Raw genomic sequence first — 18,311 nt, forward strand, 5'->3', positions numbered from 1 at the left:
CAAACGTATGTACACCACGACCGGAAACCCCGAGCGTGCGTCCCCGCTTCCGAGAGGCCCCTCACCTGTGCCAGCTCGCAGTAGCCCGAGGCGCAGGCGAGGGACAGCAGGCTCTCGCCCTCCTCCGTCACCTCGTTGACGTTGCGTCCCTCGTCCAGCAGCTCCCGCACCGCCCGCACGTCCCCCTCGCTGCACGCCTCCGCCAGCGTCCTGGAGAAGCGGTTCATTCGTCTCCAGGCTTAAAAGCAGCACCAAAGGGAAACGGGGACAAACAAGCTAAACAATGCAAGGCACAATTGCAACCAACTTTCTTAAAAAAAGAAAAAAAGAAAAAAGATCCGCATAATAAGAGCCGTCTAGCGGCTGCTCGTCTGCCCCAAGATTTTGGCAAGGTACAAAGACAGAATTTCCGGGGAAGTATGTGAGGCATTTGAGGTTACGAACGAAGCCAAAGACTATGCAGGCGAAGAGTCTGTAGCCCTATCAAAAAATAAGTAGGAGTATATCACGGGGTTTTTTATTATACCTTTTTTTTTCTTTTTCGAGTAAATTGAGTTGCGAGTGCAATTTGTATCATTTAGCTTGTTTATCCCAGACCTTTTACAGTGCATTCTTCAAGCCTGGAGACAAGACGACACTGCCACAACGGAGAACCCCTAAGATGTTTCCTTGGATGGAGATAAAGTTCTAACGCCACACGTGCAACCAGCGCACATCATAGCCCCAACACTGCCCTTTGGAAACGCCTTTAACACACAACCAGTACAGTGGCAGAACTTAGAAATCACACATGCACTTGTTTACTGACAAGCACAGGATCATGCAGTCACAACTGGTCTTCGCTCGAGTGGTACAAACTAGAGATGCAGCAAACTTTTTTGCGAACTTGAGGTTCGAAGATCAATCAAAGGGTTCGAAGATCGAACCAAGGGGTTTGAAAAATGTGCAATGTTTCAAAATGTGAAACTTATTACAGAAGAAATTCAATGACATCCGAACTTCCGAATTTTTGTCGCTGAGAAATTTCATTGTTTTCAAATTCGAAGTTTTCAAACTTATCACGCTAAGAAATTTAACAATTTTCAAACTTTTGAATCTTAAAAAAACACTAACACCCCCAATCTTTTTTTTTTTTTTTTAGTTTTTTGCCAAGCAATTTAATATGATGTCAGAAGGCTGCCCAATGAACATTTTTCTACAGCATCACACATATTTTTAATAAAGTCAAAAAACTCAACTGCTCAAAACGGAAACTGGACAGGGGAGGAAGAAGAAATATAGAGTAGAAAGTTAGCAAAAGTAACGTAAATATGCAACTCTTTTTTTCAGTCAACGTATTAGCAGTTTTTTAGAAGCCACAAAAAATGGGTATCATATTTTGTCTATTTTTAGTATTGAGTGTGGGCCTTCAATGACCCAAGAGTTTGATCATCTTTGGTGGTTGTGCCTAAACCATAGAAAACGACACGTGACCACAGAGAAAAGAGTGAGTGTGACTGCAATCGGCTGTTTTCGGGCGGAAAGAAAAATTTCGAGTCACAAATTGTGTTCTGCGTAGTTGGACTCTCATATGTCACGCACAATTAAAAACCTTGGCGAGCATAAATACCCTGCCAGTGTCCCTTTAAGTTCCAAAGTTCGACTTCGAACTCTTGAACAAAAGTTAGACGAAGTTCGAAACAGGTTCACCCCCCTGCGTTCAAGTGGTTCGAGGCAACAAATATAAAAAATGCAAGATGCCAATGTATAAAGTGGAGCTTAAGTTACACTAGAGTCTTACTTAGTTGATCGTGCCACAAAACAACTCACTTGTAAACTGCCAAATGATCACTTTGGTGTGGCCTCGACCTCGCACCTTTTTTTTAGGCTTCTGAGAGCCTCTCCCGCGGACAACTCCTCAAGGAAAACTCCCCGATCTGCAGGCTAGAAATTCAACCGAGGCACTCTGCTGGGAGCATACTTCATATCATTAGTTGTTTTTAAACAGAAGTCCCCAGATTTCCTCAAGTCTAGGAAAGGCATACGGAGCACGATGCTGATACACTATGGCGACCACTCGAACACTGAATCGGCGATTACTTCATTATCATTAGCAGCCGGCTGCATTTTAGAGCGGCCGATATCTCCATTCACCGAAGAAGTTCCAGGCAGTGGAAATATGCTCTTGACCTCTCCATCCCACGGGTTATTTTGCCAAAAATGAATGCCAAGAGCAACTAGACATTTTCGGGAAGCCTGCCCTTATAAGCATGCAATGTCCCATATATTTAGTTGTCTTATGCCGCACTGTATCTAGGCGGCACTTGATCCGATGGCTACTAGTTCGCAAATTAGTAGGAAGTGTGTTCACCTGCCCGCCTTAGGGTTTTTGATGAAGCGTTTAACCAGTTCAACGCTTGTTTTACAAGTTACAACAAGTAGCGAGTAATACTGGTAGCACCGTCAGTACCACAGCACAGAAAGAAGGAACACATTCACAACATAACAGAAATAGGTAATGTTTTCAATAAAATTTCTACCACATTTCGCAATTTTATTAGAATTCATGAAAACTTAGTTTGAAACTGCAAAATTAGATCTCCGTCCATGAAATTAAAACGCTTCAAACTTAAAATCTAAACTTTTGACCTTTGCGCATTTGCACCTTGAACAAATATGTTAAATTTTCTAATTCTGCAAACTTGAACCTTAAACAAATTTGAAATGTTCAAACTTGAATCTTAAATAAATTTAAAATGCTCCAAGTTTTCTAACTATCTGTCAAAAAATTAAAGTCTTCGAACTCAAACTTTCAGCAACCTTGACATTTTCGTATTATTTGAATTCAAACCTCAGCAAATTTCAAATTTAAACCTTAACAAAGTTAAAAAGTTTTCAAACCTTTCGAACTCAAACTTTGGAAAGTTTGTGGCATCCTTTGTGCATACCACCCCGTCTACTCAAAAACAGATTGGCTCCAACGGCACTGCAGCCTTACACTGCTGCGAGAACATGCGACTTTGTCTAGCGTCTGAATTGCAGATGCTCCCGTGCAAAGAATACGCCAGACGAAGCTATGCGCTTGAGCGAGTAAGTTCGGGGGCATCAGAGTATTGGGAAGACAATGCTAAATTTTGTTCCCCCCTAAGCTGACAGTGCGGTGGAAGTTCGTCCAAGCGGAGAGAACGGGTTCGGGGGACTTAAGGAAGGCGGTCGATTAATCTGGCAAGCGCGTATCTCCCAACGTCAGCCTAGGGGTGAACAAAACATAGCCTGGACAATGTGGAAGGAAAGAGCCCAGTGTCGTGAGACGGACCTAGCCGGGTGGTGGGCGGTTCCCTGGGGTGGCGGTGGGGGTAGGGGGGCCACGTGCTCAGCACGCATGCGAGTGAGGGCGGCCGCCGCCTCATCCAGGGCGCAGCTCACAGACGTCGTCAGCCGCCGCAGCACCTCGGGGTCCGCAAACTGCTTGCCCTCCAGGGACAGCTTGCTCAGCCCTGCAACGAGCAAGAGGGCGCCGGGGGGCCACGGGGGCCGCCGTCTGGGTCTCTCTATCGACCGGTGCATTGCCGCTGGGGAGGAGCCTCTTAAGAAATGCCAAATACTCCCAGAAAAACATAATTCTTTTCTTTTTAACAATTATAACCATTGAATTTGTAAAAAATTTTTGTGAGTGTCTGAATAGAGAATGTCACAACATTAACCCCTCCCGTAATAAAAAAAAAAAAATAATAATAATATTTAAAGCAAAAGTAAATGACAAGACTTATTCAAACAATTCCGGAAAAAAAAAAATGTTTTGTGGGGAGGGCAGTGGCCCTTCGAAAGGGCCCAAAAAGGGTTTCTGGAAATGTGTTTTTTATAGAGTGAGCTACGTGCCCTAAGCATCCTCCGAAACCAGGAAATAGAATCATGCAAGGCCTTTTTCTATATAAAAAAATCCGATCAAACATTGAGACACGCCCCTTTTTCCTGCATATATCTTACAAAACGGGGTGTGTCACGACACCATATGCCATTGGGAGGCCCCGGGACATTAACTGCTGGCAGCAAACCCGGTTGCATTAAAGGACACATGCAAAGGAAAAAAACTGTTCTTTTAAACAGCCGGGTTGGGAAAAGGAAGTCATAAAACAAATTTACAACGAAAAATAAAAATTTTTAGAGCTATATTTACGGCACTATACAAATTTATAGTTGGTGCCCACAGGTGTGGCGAAAAAATGGCCCATATTTATCATGTGACTGGCCCCTATTTGTCATGCGGTACTTGCGCTCTTTTGGAAGCTTCCTATGGTCTCGAAAAGTTACTTATTCATCTTCGTTTGAAGTGCAACAAAAAACGAAGATAAATAAGTAACTTTTAGAGCCCAAAGGAAGCTCCTGAAAAGGTGCAAGCAGACGTGATAGACCGGTGTGCCCGTCAGATGACAGCGGCGGTGCCCCGGAGCACATGAACTTGCGCCGTGGCGGTGGCGGCGACGTGAAGAAACGCGTTGAAGTGGCGGCGCACAACGCTCAGCATGCGGCAGCGGCGGCGATGCAGCGCGGCGGCGCACAGGTCTACCACGTGACCAGTGGCGGCTCCCGCGGGCGCCAACTACAAATTCGTTTTGCGCCGTAAATATAGCTCTAAAAATTTTCTTCATTCTTTGTAAACTTGTTTTATAACATACTTTTTCCATCACGCTGTTTTAAAAAAAAAATGTTTTTTTTTTTCTTTGCATGTGTCCTTTAAGAACAGACCCCCTACCACATTGCAAAGTTAATGTCATTTCAATCGACGGACATTACGGGATTGACCAATCAGCGCCAGGTACTCTCGACGCAGCACAGTGCACGCGTGACACTTGCAGTCAGGATTGTGCGCCGATTTGCCGAACATATAAATGTAAGTTGAAGGAACTGACATCCACTTTGCCATGCAAAAGGGAAACCTAAGCAAACCGGCACAAGCCCAACAAATTAAACTGGTGCCACAATCGATGGCTCGTACGTTACGGATGCCAACGCATAGTAACAACAAAACCCTTTTCAATCTTTCTCCTCGATTCAGTGGCATTAAGAGAGCACTGACTGCCCCACAATCTCGCCACAGAGCTCAGTAGACCACACAAAGTGCAAACGCATCGAGCAAAGGCCCAGCGAGATGCGGGAGAAATGACTTTGTCATCGCGCATCGGACGTTGCCACGAAACGAGTAAACATGGCTCGAGCGAACACACCCGCCCTGCGACGCACTCGTCGGCAACTTCGCGAGTTTGGAAGGTGTACGGCCGAGAGCGTCGACGGTTGCGAGGGGAACGGACGCCCGGACGATCGAGACGCTTCCAAATACTTGCTTTTGCAAAAGCCTTCTGGGCACAGCCTAGCAAATCTGCAATCCAGAGAGCGTTTTCTCTTCTCCATGCGAGTGTGTGAATCCGCGAGAAAGAGGGGGAGCAAAAAGACAAGTCAGATGGGAGGAGTGATAAGTAAAAATAGTAGAGATTGGGAAGTAAAATAAAGACAGAACAACACATAAATAACAAGGTCTTTGGGCTGGATCTCTAACGTCACCTACCAGAGGACAACGCAGATTGGACGTGAGCACTACGTCTGCATTCGAATAGTGTTCAGTCAGTGACGACACCAGCCAAACACTGACGCAGCACACGTTGCCAAACACTGGTGCATTAAACGGGGCCGAACACCAATGTGGCAAACATGTCCAATCTGTGGCCTTCTGAGACGTGGAAGATTCGGCACTATGGCCTTGTTTTCTAGGAGGTGTTGGGCAGATTGAAAGAAGGAAAAAGGAATGTTCCCGGAGGGCGTCCCCACCTGTGGCTTCGAGTAGGGCTTCCAGCCGCGCCTGTGTATCGGGGTCCACGCTGCCCACTTGGAGCTCGGGGCTGTCTCCGCGGCCACTTTCAGAGGACAGCAGGAACTTGGACGTGTCCAGCACAGGCTCTTCCTCCAGCTCTTCGGGGTCCAAGATGAACGACTCGGCCTGGGGGGATGTTTCCTTCCGTCACACAGCACCCCGCACTCCTCGCGCCCCAAGTCGCACGGTTCTGAGGGCAAGGTCCGCGACCACGCAGCCCACGACACGGTTTGAACCGGTGTTACTGGGTCGCTTTTGCTGTGGAACTTCAAGTGTTGGGCAAAGTACATCTCAAAAGGAGTTGGAGTAAAGTACAAAGTTAATAAGAGGTTATGTGCTCCAAGTAGTAAGTACACTGGGTGCAGTGTACTTGAAGTAAAATGCTATAAATACAATGCAATTTCAAAGTAAAATACGAGTACTTTTTAACACGATTCGTCATGATCAAACATGGGTAAATTACTTTCAAAATGTAATTTAATTACAATTACAATTATTTTGCTCCAAAAGTAGTTTAATTACAATTGCAATTACTACTATGCAAAAGTAATTCATTACAATTACAAATTACTTCTAAAAAGTAATGCGATTACTTTACAATTACTTATTTCTGAGAACTACCCACCTTATATTCGCAATAAATAAAAAAAAATTTTATTATATTTTTATTTTATTTTAGAACAAGCTCTTGACAGTCTAAAAACGCGGTTTGTTAAGTTTTGGAATCTCGTCCAATCAGCACTCTAAAAAAAGCCCGTGCGGCTACTTTCCCTCACAACACTCGGAGAGCCAATCACTGCAACTTACGGAGGTAGCTCAGCAAATGACGATGCCGAAACATATGTTTAGACCAAAAAACGCAGTTTGAGTTGTGACATTCAGCAATGCAACACGTCACGCTTGCATTGCTTAATGTCACAACTCAGACTGCGTTTTTTGGTCTAAACATATGTTTCGGCATCGTCATTCGCTGAGCTAGCTTTGTAAGAGTCGGTGATTGGCTCTCCGAGTGTTGTGAGGGAAAGTAGCCGCAGGGGCTTTTTTTAGAGTGAGGTTGAGAAACGGTTGACAGGGTTAGGGGTTGGAGCAAACAGTAAATAATGAAAATTTATGCAGAAAGGTATACGAAGATTGGGAAGGGGAAGAGCAGTGTAGCAACAACGGTTGGAAGTAAGGTGCGGTGGGTCGTGTTAACGAGACCTCGATGTTAGAGTAGCATAACTTACTGTAAGTGGCACCATCAGACAAGCTAGAGTAGAGGGACGTGAAGAACACTTAAAGAAAATAGAATAATTTCATGGACAATACCGTATTTACTTGAATATTAGCTGCACTGTTTGTGAAGAAAGCCTGAGGGTTCGCTTTTCCTCGAAACACGCGGACTGCCAATCGCCGCGATCGACAGCATGATTCTAGCGGTTTACAGGACAGAGATGACGCCTTCGCGCGAAGATACCATCTGTGAAGATTGTATTTGTATGGAGAATCGTGTTCGCGATCTAGTTATTCGCTGTGTTATTGACGCGCAAAGCGATGATTAGCTGTATTTGTGTTCTGCGCAAAAGTGGACGCAAGGGCCTTGTTCATAAATAGTGCGGCTGTTACTCGAGTAAATGCGGTAAAATCCCCAACCTTGACTGAAATATGTAAGTGAATATGCTAGCGACGAAGACGCGTAGGAAGAACCTCGAACGTTTCGCCTCGACCGGATGATGTGATAGGAGCCCTACCAGCTCGACTTCGAACCCCGATGCCCCCTGCGGAGAATGAGAAACAAGAGGAGACCCCTAGGAAGGAACCCGAGCAACAGGAAGCGAACGAGACGAAGAGACAGATTTCAACTGCGATCCGAACGAAAACAGGCGTAAACGTAGCCGTCACTTGTCAAATTATTTCTCCAATTTCTCATTTAATCGTTTTACAGTTTACAAAACGGTTCATTCCGTTCTATCCCAGCCTCTCCTTCTCCCCTGTCGCTTAGGCTGTACTGCCGTCTCTGTGGTCAGGGGAGAAAAAGTACCGACGCCGTAAAATCTAGCAAAGTAATTGTAATTCTGCCTGAAATGTTGCAATTACTGATGCTAGAAAGTAATTAAACTACAATTACAATTCCTTTTAGCTTAAAGTAGTTAATTACAAATTACTACAAAAAGTAATTAAATTACAGTAATTCAATTACTGTAATTGAATTACTACCCAAGTATGGTCATGATGTCCTTTCAATCCCCCTATGCAATGTTTTTTCTTTTGTCTTTAATTTGGTGTACGTTGCTTGAGGGCTAATCGGGGGTGCACCAGTTATTTTCAGGAATGGTGGCGAATAGTGGATAATATCAAGTTGCTTCAGAGTTGGCAAAGCATAATTTTGTGATACAAAATCAACAAGGCCAAATTTGGGGAATGTACTTTGGAGTCGAAAGTTGTACCTTCCTCAGAAACTACTAGAAAAAAATACTTTAAGTACAAGTACATCAGAAAATGTACTTCAACTAAAGTAAAAGTCTTCTAAACCTCCTTAGAGTAGTATGTTAAAGGGGCCCTGCAAGCACGTTTTTACTCATTTTTAATTTGTACCAAACCTGAGCGCACTGAACGTAGTAACTTAGTGTAACTTTTATTTTCTTGAAATTCGCTTTATTTTAAAAGTTATAAGCAAATCAAAATTACAAAAACAAGCAAAAAATAACCTCCCTCATGACGTCCTTGGTTGCTTGAGCGGCCGTGAACTAGAGGAGGGGTAGTGAGCTCATCGCGAGCGCTCACGGCTACCGCACTCCGTGTCGACGGCGCGAGAGGGCGCCACTAAAGCATGTTCTGGACAGGCTGTATGCAGCGGGCAGCCAGAGCGGCTCTCATTGCATTTGCTGCGTGATTAAACACTAATTCGGCATGACACTTCATTGGCCGCAAACGACAGCAAACATGGGGTAAAGATCAGTTCAGAGTGGGAGCCACTTCGCGCTGCCATACCGCGAAACGGCCAAACCGCAAGACAAGCATCTCGCCGAAGGCCTTCGGGAGGCTCGGAGCCGGTCGGGTCCTCCTGCCCATACGACCGCAGCGCTGCCTCGTACATCCGGGATTTTTCCGTGTCGGCGCCTGATCCCACTACTTCTTTCTAGTATGCGCCGCCTTTTCCACCGCTTGGTGACGGGTATGTCGACGGGTCATTTCTTGTTTCCGTACTTTATAAACTGCATTTGTTTCTTTTCTGTTCTAAAATAGTGAACAAAAACTACTTTTATAAGTAATTGAAACGGTTCGCGCAACTTATATTTTGTATTTCGACTAAGAAGAAGCTTTTAGCGGCTCTGACCAGTAGTAAGCCCAGGACCAAAGACGTCACATTTTGCGCGCTTTCGGTACCGCGGGTCGCCCTCGTCGGTGGAGGAGGTTTCCGCGTCGTCCGGTTAAAATATGACGCACTGATATTTAGTTACTCCCTCCGTGCCCGCTGGCTTGCCCGAACCCCAAGAGACGTGGAAACCGCAAAAAAGGTAGACGCTTAAATATGATTGCAGGGCCCCTTTAAGTACAATGTACTTAAAGTACTTCCCAACCCTGAGAACTTCTTATAGACCAGGAAAGGCCAAACTGCAGCTCGCAAGCTGCGTGCAGCTCTTTGCGGGTCCAAGCGTGGCTCCCTGGTAAGCATGCCCTACTGTGTCCCCAAGACAAAAATAGTTCAATTGAAAAAAATAAATAAAAGTACACAGTCTTGGCAGCCTTGTCCTACACTACGTAGATGCAGCTGGACTCCTTTTTGACACAGACGTGTCCAGGGACCCTGCTTCTTTTATTGTTCTAGAATGAATTTCGGACCGTATACACATAACGGGCGTCGGGGGCAGTGGCCGGGCAGCACAAGCCATGAATTCGTTTTTGCTTAGCGGTTGAAGGAATGTTCTGCTGCCTGGTGTTCTTTGTTGTGGTCGACAATTATACTCGTTCCCTTCAGAAAGGACTGTTCCCTAAATATTGTCCCTTGTCAAAAATAGCTTAGCCCCCCTTCCCCCTCTCTTTTTCCTGTGGCTCTCTGAACTTTTCTAGCTTTCTCTGCGACTCTAGCCCCGTGCCACTTCGGCCACCCCTGCCATAGACTCAGTGCAACAAAGGGTGTTCAAAACAGTGTACAAATATTCGAGGTGCTGCCGACACATTTGACACGCGGCGTCTGCTAGCTGTAAGTTGTGGATAAAAACCATGCGTCATCAGCTCTATGCTTTTAAATATGGTAGAACGTGTAGAGATGTCTTTCTAGACGACTTGGTATATCTAGGCAAGTCTTGTGCACACAAGTCACACGCTTCTTTTTGCAACTTTAGCGGGCAGGGATTTTACTATGTGTTTTGATGCACACGGCAAAACGAGGTAATCTTATTAACGGAGCCCAACCATATTTTTTTTTTCTTTAAACTTTACGCTGCAAATAACAGCCTCGTATGTTCTGAAAGTAGTAAGCATGGAGGATGGCAGCCGATGAAGACAATAATGTGGCCCAATGTGCACCCCCCCCCCCCCCCCCCCCCCCCTCCAAGGCACTTCCTTCGAAGCAGAGTACCACAACCGAGCTGACATAACGTTGGTCCGAACCAACAAGAGAAGCCATGCAGCTTCTGGGACCACCCTGGTGTGCACATTCAATCTCCGATATTAATTTGTTCTGGAACCACTACAAAGAAGTCAAGCAGGGGTCCAAGTGGATAGACCCCTTCCAACAAGGCACCGTAAAGCGAAGATCAAGTTTGTATACTCGTTCCAGAACAATTTTAACATATAATCTTTGAGGTATTTAATGTTACGATTGGCCCAAGCTAGGCAAAATTTGTACTGCAGGGCACTGGTTCTGTACCTTTGTTGCATTGTCTAAACAAAATGTTTTCTCAGAAACTGAAGAATAGAGCAGTCTCTCTGAAGTGCATGTTAATTCATCTTCAGTAGTTATTCTTGAAGGCGTTTAAAGACTGTAAAACGTTGACTATGTTTCTTATTGTATTATAATGGTTGCTGCATTTCCATACTACCTATTGTGTGCTTAATATATATCATACTTTCCTTTGTACAACTTCATTTGCAGTAAAATCTACTATCCCCTTTTTCCACAACCTCCAAAAAAATAACATTAGCAGTATTTATAAATAAACAAATTAATCAATAAATGCTATATTCGACTCCTATTGGTCACTCCATACCATCTGAGGAGATGCAAGCCCTCATGTGTGCCAGCCACAACTCTTGAACGTGACAAATTATAGGAGAATATTCTTGCTGTTTTCATACAAGTAAAATTCAGCAGTTTGGTTCTTTGGACAACTGTCAAATCTCTTAAATTCCCCAAGTTCGGTAGCTATGGCTCATTAATATAGATACCACACTGCCATACATTTTTGGGGACAAACACGGTAAACACAGGGTGCAGGAGGTATTTGGGAACGGTGGTTTCAGCAAAGGTTTAGACAAAATATTTATCTATTTGAACGGAATTTAATAAAGGTACTGTTTTGTATTTGTGTGCTCTAGCTTCACTCGATAAAATCATTTTGAGCGGCAATGGCTGATTCGATGCAGCTTGGAAAACGGCTGCACGCTTCGATCAAGTGGCCCTTGTTGACGTTGCCATAGCGTCCACAATAGCAGCCTTTAACGACCCTTGGGGCTGTCGAGCTGCTTGTTGGTCTCTCTCTCAACAACGCCCCAGACAATAGTCCAGGAGGTTCACATCTGGAGAGTTGGGATTGTTGCAGTGGACGTAGTAGTGCAGATTGTCAGCCAACCAATTTTGGGCCGTGTGGCATGGAGCAGAGTCCCGTTAAAACTGTACAAACTCCCCTGGTTTTAATACAGTGCCAGGGTCTCGTTGTAGACCTTCGAGTTGGCCCATAGGCCCTGCTGCAAGGAGTGTGACGGCATGACGTCGCCATCTTTGCTCACAACAGCTAGGACCATTACATGACAGAAACTTTGTCCACATGACTGTAGGGGCCTCATTGGGGCTCTCACAGAGCCACCTGTCATTCCTCCTGTTGACCTTGTGGTCTTAAAGTTCTTTTCATCGGAAAAAAAGAAAATGAAGCACATCCGGTTCCTCAGGGAGCTTGAGCTTGTACAACAAGCGCTTGGACCGGATGACATGGTTTTCCTTGGTTTTTGGGAAATAAAATACCCTCTCATGTATGACTGGTATCTAAAGTCCTCATGCACCAAGAGCCTGATATTCGACTATTCCACCTCGAGCTGCTTGGTAATGGCCCTCGTTGACTTGCTGGGGACGTCGTTCACCAAACTCTGGTCGTCCTGACGGCATCTAACTGCTGAGGATCTTTTTCGCTTGGCCACGGATGCAACATCCCCATCAGAATCCGAAAGCTGTTTTCTGAGCTTGAAAATAAAAGACCTCGACAGAGTCAAGAAGGTGGCTATATCCAAATCGCTGTGGTCGGCAGCCAAGGCAACCAGGACAGTATGCCTTTTCATTTCATGCGTCAGACCCGCAAGCTGCCATATTGAAATAGATAAATGACTAGATAAATGACATAGATGTAGTGTAAGGTGAAGTCAATTGTTCAAGCAGATGCAGTAATATGAAAAAAAGTTATGTACCCTGAAGTTGTGTTCTAAATACCTGAGCACCCTGTACATGCATTTTTGTCTCGTTATTATGGGCTACTCAGATCATGGGTGCTTTTTTGTGGGAGAACGGAGGTGTCCTTATTAACGAGACATAACTAATTTGCAAAATTGTAGACTTCCTACATACCTAATTGTGGGAATGTGGGACCTTTCCCAAAAATGTGGGAACCTTCACAAGGTCCCAGATTCGGGACCATATCTCATACATTGCTGCACAGAGCCCTTTGAGATAGCCAACAAAGGGTCATTAAATCACCACTGAAATCTACACAGCAAAAAGCTGAAGCACCTCACTCTCATTGCTTCTTACGGAGTAATCGTAGGACCACATTTCGAGGCGACTTAATCCTGTGCTAAAGACGTTGAGTCCACGCAACTCAGAAAAGCAAACAAGAATTTATTACTGCATCCAACTAATATCTAGTGCATCCCCTGGATGGAGGTTCAAACACACTAGGCCAAAGCAACTGCAAGACCCCAGCATTTTGCAACTCCCTATCGTGGGAGTTGCAAGGTAGTGAAGAGTTTTAGATTCCCGGAAAGTCAAATGATTTCCGAAACACGACATGCGCCCGACTCGATGATGGCCGAGAGAAAAATGGGGGGACCAATAATATCCCCCTTCGAATTCATTCACACGTAGCCCTTTGTTCAAATCTCAAACTGCCTAAAAATGTGTTTTGCTCAGTTCCACTCAACATGTCAAGGATGGCACTGATCGCGAGCGGATAGTACCGAAATAAGACGCTGCTATTTTACCTTATACTCCAACTTACTTCAAGCCTGGCAGTCGAACTAAGGCAACAGGCACTGTAGCTCTGGCAGGCTCCTTTGCTCGCACAGCAGAGCCACAATCTAAGGCAAGAAGCTTGTGATATATGCCTTGGCTCTACCACTGCTGCAAAGTGGAACAAAGTAGAGGAAGCTACGTCTTCACACGGGTAAAATAATATCCCCCTCTCCAGGCAAGTAGCAAGAGATCGCCGAGCAGATTCCTGTGCCCCTCGCAAGATGCGAGTGATCTCTCCGTGTGCTGCTTGTAGATCTGAAGCCGGTGGAGCACTCGCCGAGCGGCTACAACTGATTTGCGGGAACATGGCAGAGCGCGTCGAGTGATCCACAGAGGTTTTCTGCGCTGCTTGTTTTGAAACAGTTTGATCCGTAGACATTTGCAACATTTCCGTTGCAATATTTGCATTAGGAATGTCGCGGTTAAGATAGGGATTGCACCAGCAGCACTTGACGATAGTAAGTTATGAGAATATCAGAGGGGTTCAGTGCCGTCACAAGCTATTCGAAGGTCGGCGAAGCAATACAAAGCGGTGCCAATGTGTAGAAGTTCCGTCCAAATGATCAAGTTGTGCAAAACGTCACTCTTACTTGGGGGTATGCCTACTTGTCATTGGCAAATAGGCATACCCCCATAGTTGCATTATAAGCTAAGGCAAAAAATATGAGCTGTGTTCATGCAGCACAATGACTTTTGTGTTGTACGTCGGGCTGGTGAGGCGTCGGAGGGGCAGCGGCGGCGCAGAGAACAGCCGAACTGCGCTGTAACAGCGGCGCTGGCAGACGCACAGCAGAAATTCTAGCAAGCAGAGCAGCTGTGTCTGCTGCATTGTACGCCCAAGAGCCGTCGCTCCACCACTGAGACCAAACGCTCAGAGCCCCAAATCTGCGAGCTCTCGCTATTCGCCAGGGCAAGGGGCCATAAAATTATGTTCAACCTACTCATGTGGCTCGTTTTTCCTATATTATGAGATTGCCTCATTTCGGTAATTATAAGATCCCCTGCAAAGCTTTATTTTTTTTCTTCCATGCCCATTACTATATGTGCTGCTGACAGCATGCCAATGATGAAAGATCCCTCCACTTGCAAACTGCTATCTATATCCACAACCCCAGAAATTCGCCGTGTTTAAAGGATTGTTTTACGAGAAGCCACAGAGGAGTTCAATGCACCAAAAAGGCTGACATGGACCTCACCTCTCAATAACTTTGCAAAAAACAAATGAAATGAAAAAAAGCAGAAAGGACGCAATGGGCGATTGTTTCACCTGAGAGTTCAGACAACTGCCAACAATTATTTTGATAGACTGGTTAAAGAGGGCGTGTTGTAGTCATAAATATTTAAAATAGAAAAAATAAAAACAGAGGACAAAAGTTTGCTGGTGTGCAAAATTTGAAAAGGAGGGGAAGAAAGGATTTTAGGCTAAATGGCACAAGCTACTGCCTGATACAAAGGGGAAATCCATTAGCATCCATCCATCAAACCGTTCATGGCTCAAGTGTCGTCACTCTGAAGCGTAGCTTATTTACTGGCTCTAGGCGACTCCGGCGCAAGCTGCCTCCAGTATGCTCGGCTATGCGACGACAAACTCCCACTCAAGGCAATGTGCCGCAGGTGCTTAGCTGCCAGTTTGTTTGGGGGCTCCTACGCTTCTTTTTAGAACCCGGACTCTGAGCTGTTGCTACAAAAGCAGCCATCCTCGGAAGACTCGACAATGAGCTCCAGCACTCCTGCGATATTCCAATACTAGTTGCCTCAAAAGACATCTAAAAACCAAACAAAAGCTCGACACTTCCAAGGGAGGAACGGCGAGGAATCTTATCTGCAAGGATATCTGCCCGTATCGGCAAATTCAGCAGCATTTCATCACCCTGAATTTATAATGTTGGTTCAGAACGTAAAAAAGAAAAAAATTGCACTTCTAGAGCAACTTTTTGCCTTTGACATATGCATATGTTGTACATTTACTAAAACTTCCTGCATTTGACGTACACACACTTTGCACGATTATTAGTTTCCCGTCTTTAATAGATGCACATATTTCACAAGCTTATCACACTCCTTATCTTCCACATAGGAACGTTTTTTTTTCTCTTATGGTTCTTTTTTTGGAGCAAGTAACTATGAAAGAAGATACTTTGAACACGGGCAACTGCAATGTGATATCTTCGAAGTTTGACCGAGGTGCCGCTTCAGTAAAATAACTCAGTCATCTCACCCAATTCATTTGACGCAGGCCCAGCAAAACCGCCGCTGCAGAGCGAGCACAGCGTTTTGAACAACCAGGCTAGGCATCGCCGAATGAATGCAACACGCTGCCTAACAACGCTAGGCCAGTTCTAAGCTCTAAACACTCCCGCGGCAGGGTGCAACACAGGCGGCAGCCAGGTTGGAGCAATGAATGCAAATGGCGTTTTATCGGCACAACAAACGTCCACAACGGGCTCAGAGCGGCAGCATGGGGTACGGGGACCCCTGAGGTGTTTATAGCGGCCGCGACTTCGGAGTACTATACGCAGCCCATTGCAAGAGCCGGAGAATTCCGGGTGCCCCGTCGCTCCCCTCCGGAAGCCCGCGACGACGACAGCGGAGGTAGACACCGTCGCTCGGGAGCTTCACGAAGCGGACGGGTCGACGGCCGCCCTCACAACACCGATAAACCGCGACGCAGCCACGTGTCGCCCAAACACCGACGCAAAAAGCGCTCACGCTGCGGACTTCTTAGCGTGAAAAACTTGGAGATGAGCAGACACACACGCCGCCGTGGCGACGTCCGGCAGAAGGACAGCCCCCCTCTCGCTGGTGGCCGACCCTCGCGCGAGCGTCGGCCCCCGGCGACCCCGTGGCAACGCGGCGACACGAAGGATCGCGACGGGCGCCCTTGCGAAGCGCTGGGACGTTCGCCGCTCCAACGCGGCGGACACAATACGGCAGACTCGGGAAAATTAGGCCTAGCGCGATGTCCCGTCCCCCCTCCCCTCGAAGGGAAGTATCAATGAAGAGAAAAAAAGGAAAAGAAAAGAGCAGGAGCCGCGTTGGGTTGCACGGTCCGCCCGAAACGCAGCGCAAACCCCATGGCCGCGTGTCGGGGGCCTCTGTCGGGAGCTGCGGGACCGAACTCTGCTACGGGCATCGTTGGTAGAACCCGCAGTGATACGGTCTCCGTGGTTAGTCCGAGGGGACCGCGGGCGCTTGGCGAGCGAAAACTCGGGGCGCTCTCCTCTGCATCTTGCTCGCGGTTTCTTTTTTTTCTTTTTTTTTTGTTATTGTTGGCTTTTCTCTCCGGCAGCGAAAACTTTACGGCAGCGCCCGCGCTGTTTCGGAGAAACGCGACACGCTTGCGCCGGAATGTCGGACGCAGGTCGCTGCGCACAATACAACACTGCACACTCGCCCAGCAAAACCATTTCGCGAAGGCTACCTACCGCAGTATCCTGGGGGGAAAAAAGGAGAAGGGTGCGAAGCGAGGAAGAGAATAAAAGAAAGGGAAAAAAAAAAAAAAAACATCGGCGATAGGCTTAGAGGGGGCTGCGATGGACAATTTTTCTGGCATGTATTCGAGACAAAGCGAGTGGTCGGCGGCGTCTCACCTGAGACCCTCGGCGGCTCGCTGGCCTGCTGACGAGACCGCTCAGTCGCAACGCCTCGGGTCGCGAACTGCGCCAGGTTCGAGACCCCCTCGTGTCCGAACTCTTGGCCCCGCGGCGGGAGATGGGCCGAAAACCCCGTGTTTCTTGCCCGCACTAGCCGCCGCGACAAAGACTTCGCGAGTGGGACACGTTTTTAATAACTCAGCGACTTCGCGAACGACTCGAGAAAACAGTTTGCCGTGCGTCACGGGCAGAAAAAGGCTGTTCTAAGCCTAACCATCTCAACATTTTCTCCAGTCGTATGGCTCGGTCGCGCACACATAGGCCCGAACAAGGGAAAAGGTGGAAGGATTACCTCGGATGCCTCGTCGTCGTCGCTTTCCGTTAAATCTGCCATAAAATTGGAATGCAGGGTATTCAGACTCTGTCTCTGGCCCGTCTCGAAATGATCGGTAGTTCCTGTACGTCCTTTACTAACCTCCTGGGGTTCCTCTCTCACGGCATCGCACGCATTTCCATGAACTACATTCTGCATTTTTTTTACATCAACCAGAGTCACATCAGGTTCTATGTCCGTTAAAAGCGACGGAACTCTATGGTACAGCTGGGTTATCCACACAATTTCCACAAAATAATTCAAACCATTTACATGCCACCAAGGGCCGCCATTAATGCACTGAAGGATTTTTCAAGCTAAATCCCGGATGTAGACGGTTGCGTACTCAATTATTTTACACTTCTGATAATAAGATATACGATAAAAATATTGCTACTTATTTTTATATAACACAGTATTATTAATATTTATATAAATTTTGTAGTACCTGTTCGCAAAGTATTTAAAAATACGAAACTGCAGATTTACATCATTTTGTTTTTTTCGAGTCGAGTTGCTCGGCGGGTTTCTTCGCTTACCAGACTTGCCAGAGTCAACATTCTTGGGGGCATTCGAAGTTAGTCAGCTCTCTTTTGAAAACTTTGCGTTCATTATGTAAGGCAAGCGCAGTGTTCTCTCCACGGAAAATATGCATGAGGGTTGCTCAATGATGTCCACAAACACGAGTCTTTAGCCATTTTAGCTTTTGGAAAAGATACCTGATCAGGGGTGTGTCAGGATCATGATCAACTGTACCGATGTGTACACATCATTAGATGCACCACACCTGAGATGTCAGTGAACACGACAAGATAAAATAATTTCTAAGGCATATATTAAAGGAAGCGGACAAGGCTGATGCGGCGCATGAGTCAGTGAAGCGCTTTCGAAAACCGCGCCCATAAACTTTTTTATAGTTCATCACAGCGTGGCAACGAGTAATTAGGGACAAGACAGTAAGAGCACACGCGTGCACTGGAAATCAATTATATTTTTTTGTATATTACTTCATGACATAATCACCATCTCCATGGTATGGGCATTTTGCCTTTCTGCGGTGCCGCGCCTCTCCTGAGCAAA

The 18,311-nt window shown here is 46.1% G+C and overlaps 1 protein-coding gene across 1 annotated transcript in view; it reads right to left on the reverse strand.

The window, feature by feature from the left end:
- Nucleotides 1-17,503, reverse strand: part of LOC8031167 (ankyrin repeat and KH domain-containing protein 1) — an 88,930-nt gene extending 71,427 nt beyond the window's left edge. The window contains 4 exon segments of the mRNA XM_042292621.1: nt 66-210; nt 3,296-3,476; nt 5,803-5,971; nt 17,334-17,503. Of these exon segments, the coding sequence (XP_042148555.1) occupies nt 66-210; nt 3,296-3,476; nt 5,803-5,971; nt 17,334-17,390 (552 nt within the window). The 5' untranslated portion in view covers nt 17,391-17,503.
- Nucleotides 17,504-18,311: the final 808 nt, after the last annotated feature.

The sequence above is a fragment of the Ixodes scapularis genome, unplaced genomic scaffold (genome assembly GCF_016920785.2).
Source record: "Ixodes scapularis isolate PalLabHiFi unplaced genomic scaffold, ASM1692078v2 PGA_scaffold3__209_contigs__length_174095766, whole genome shotgun sequence".
NCBI classification, from domain to species: Eukaryota; Metazoa; Arthropoda; class Arachnida; order Ixodida; family Ixodidae; genus Ixodes; species Ixodes scapularis.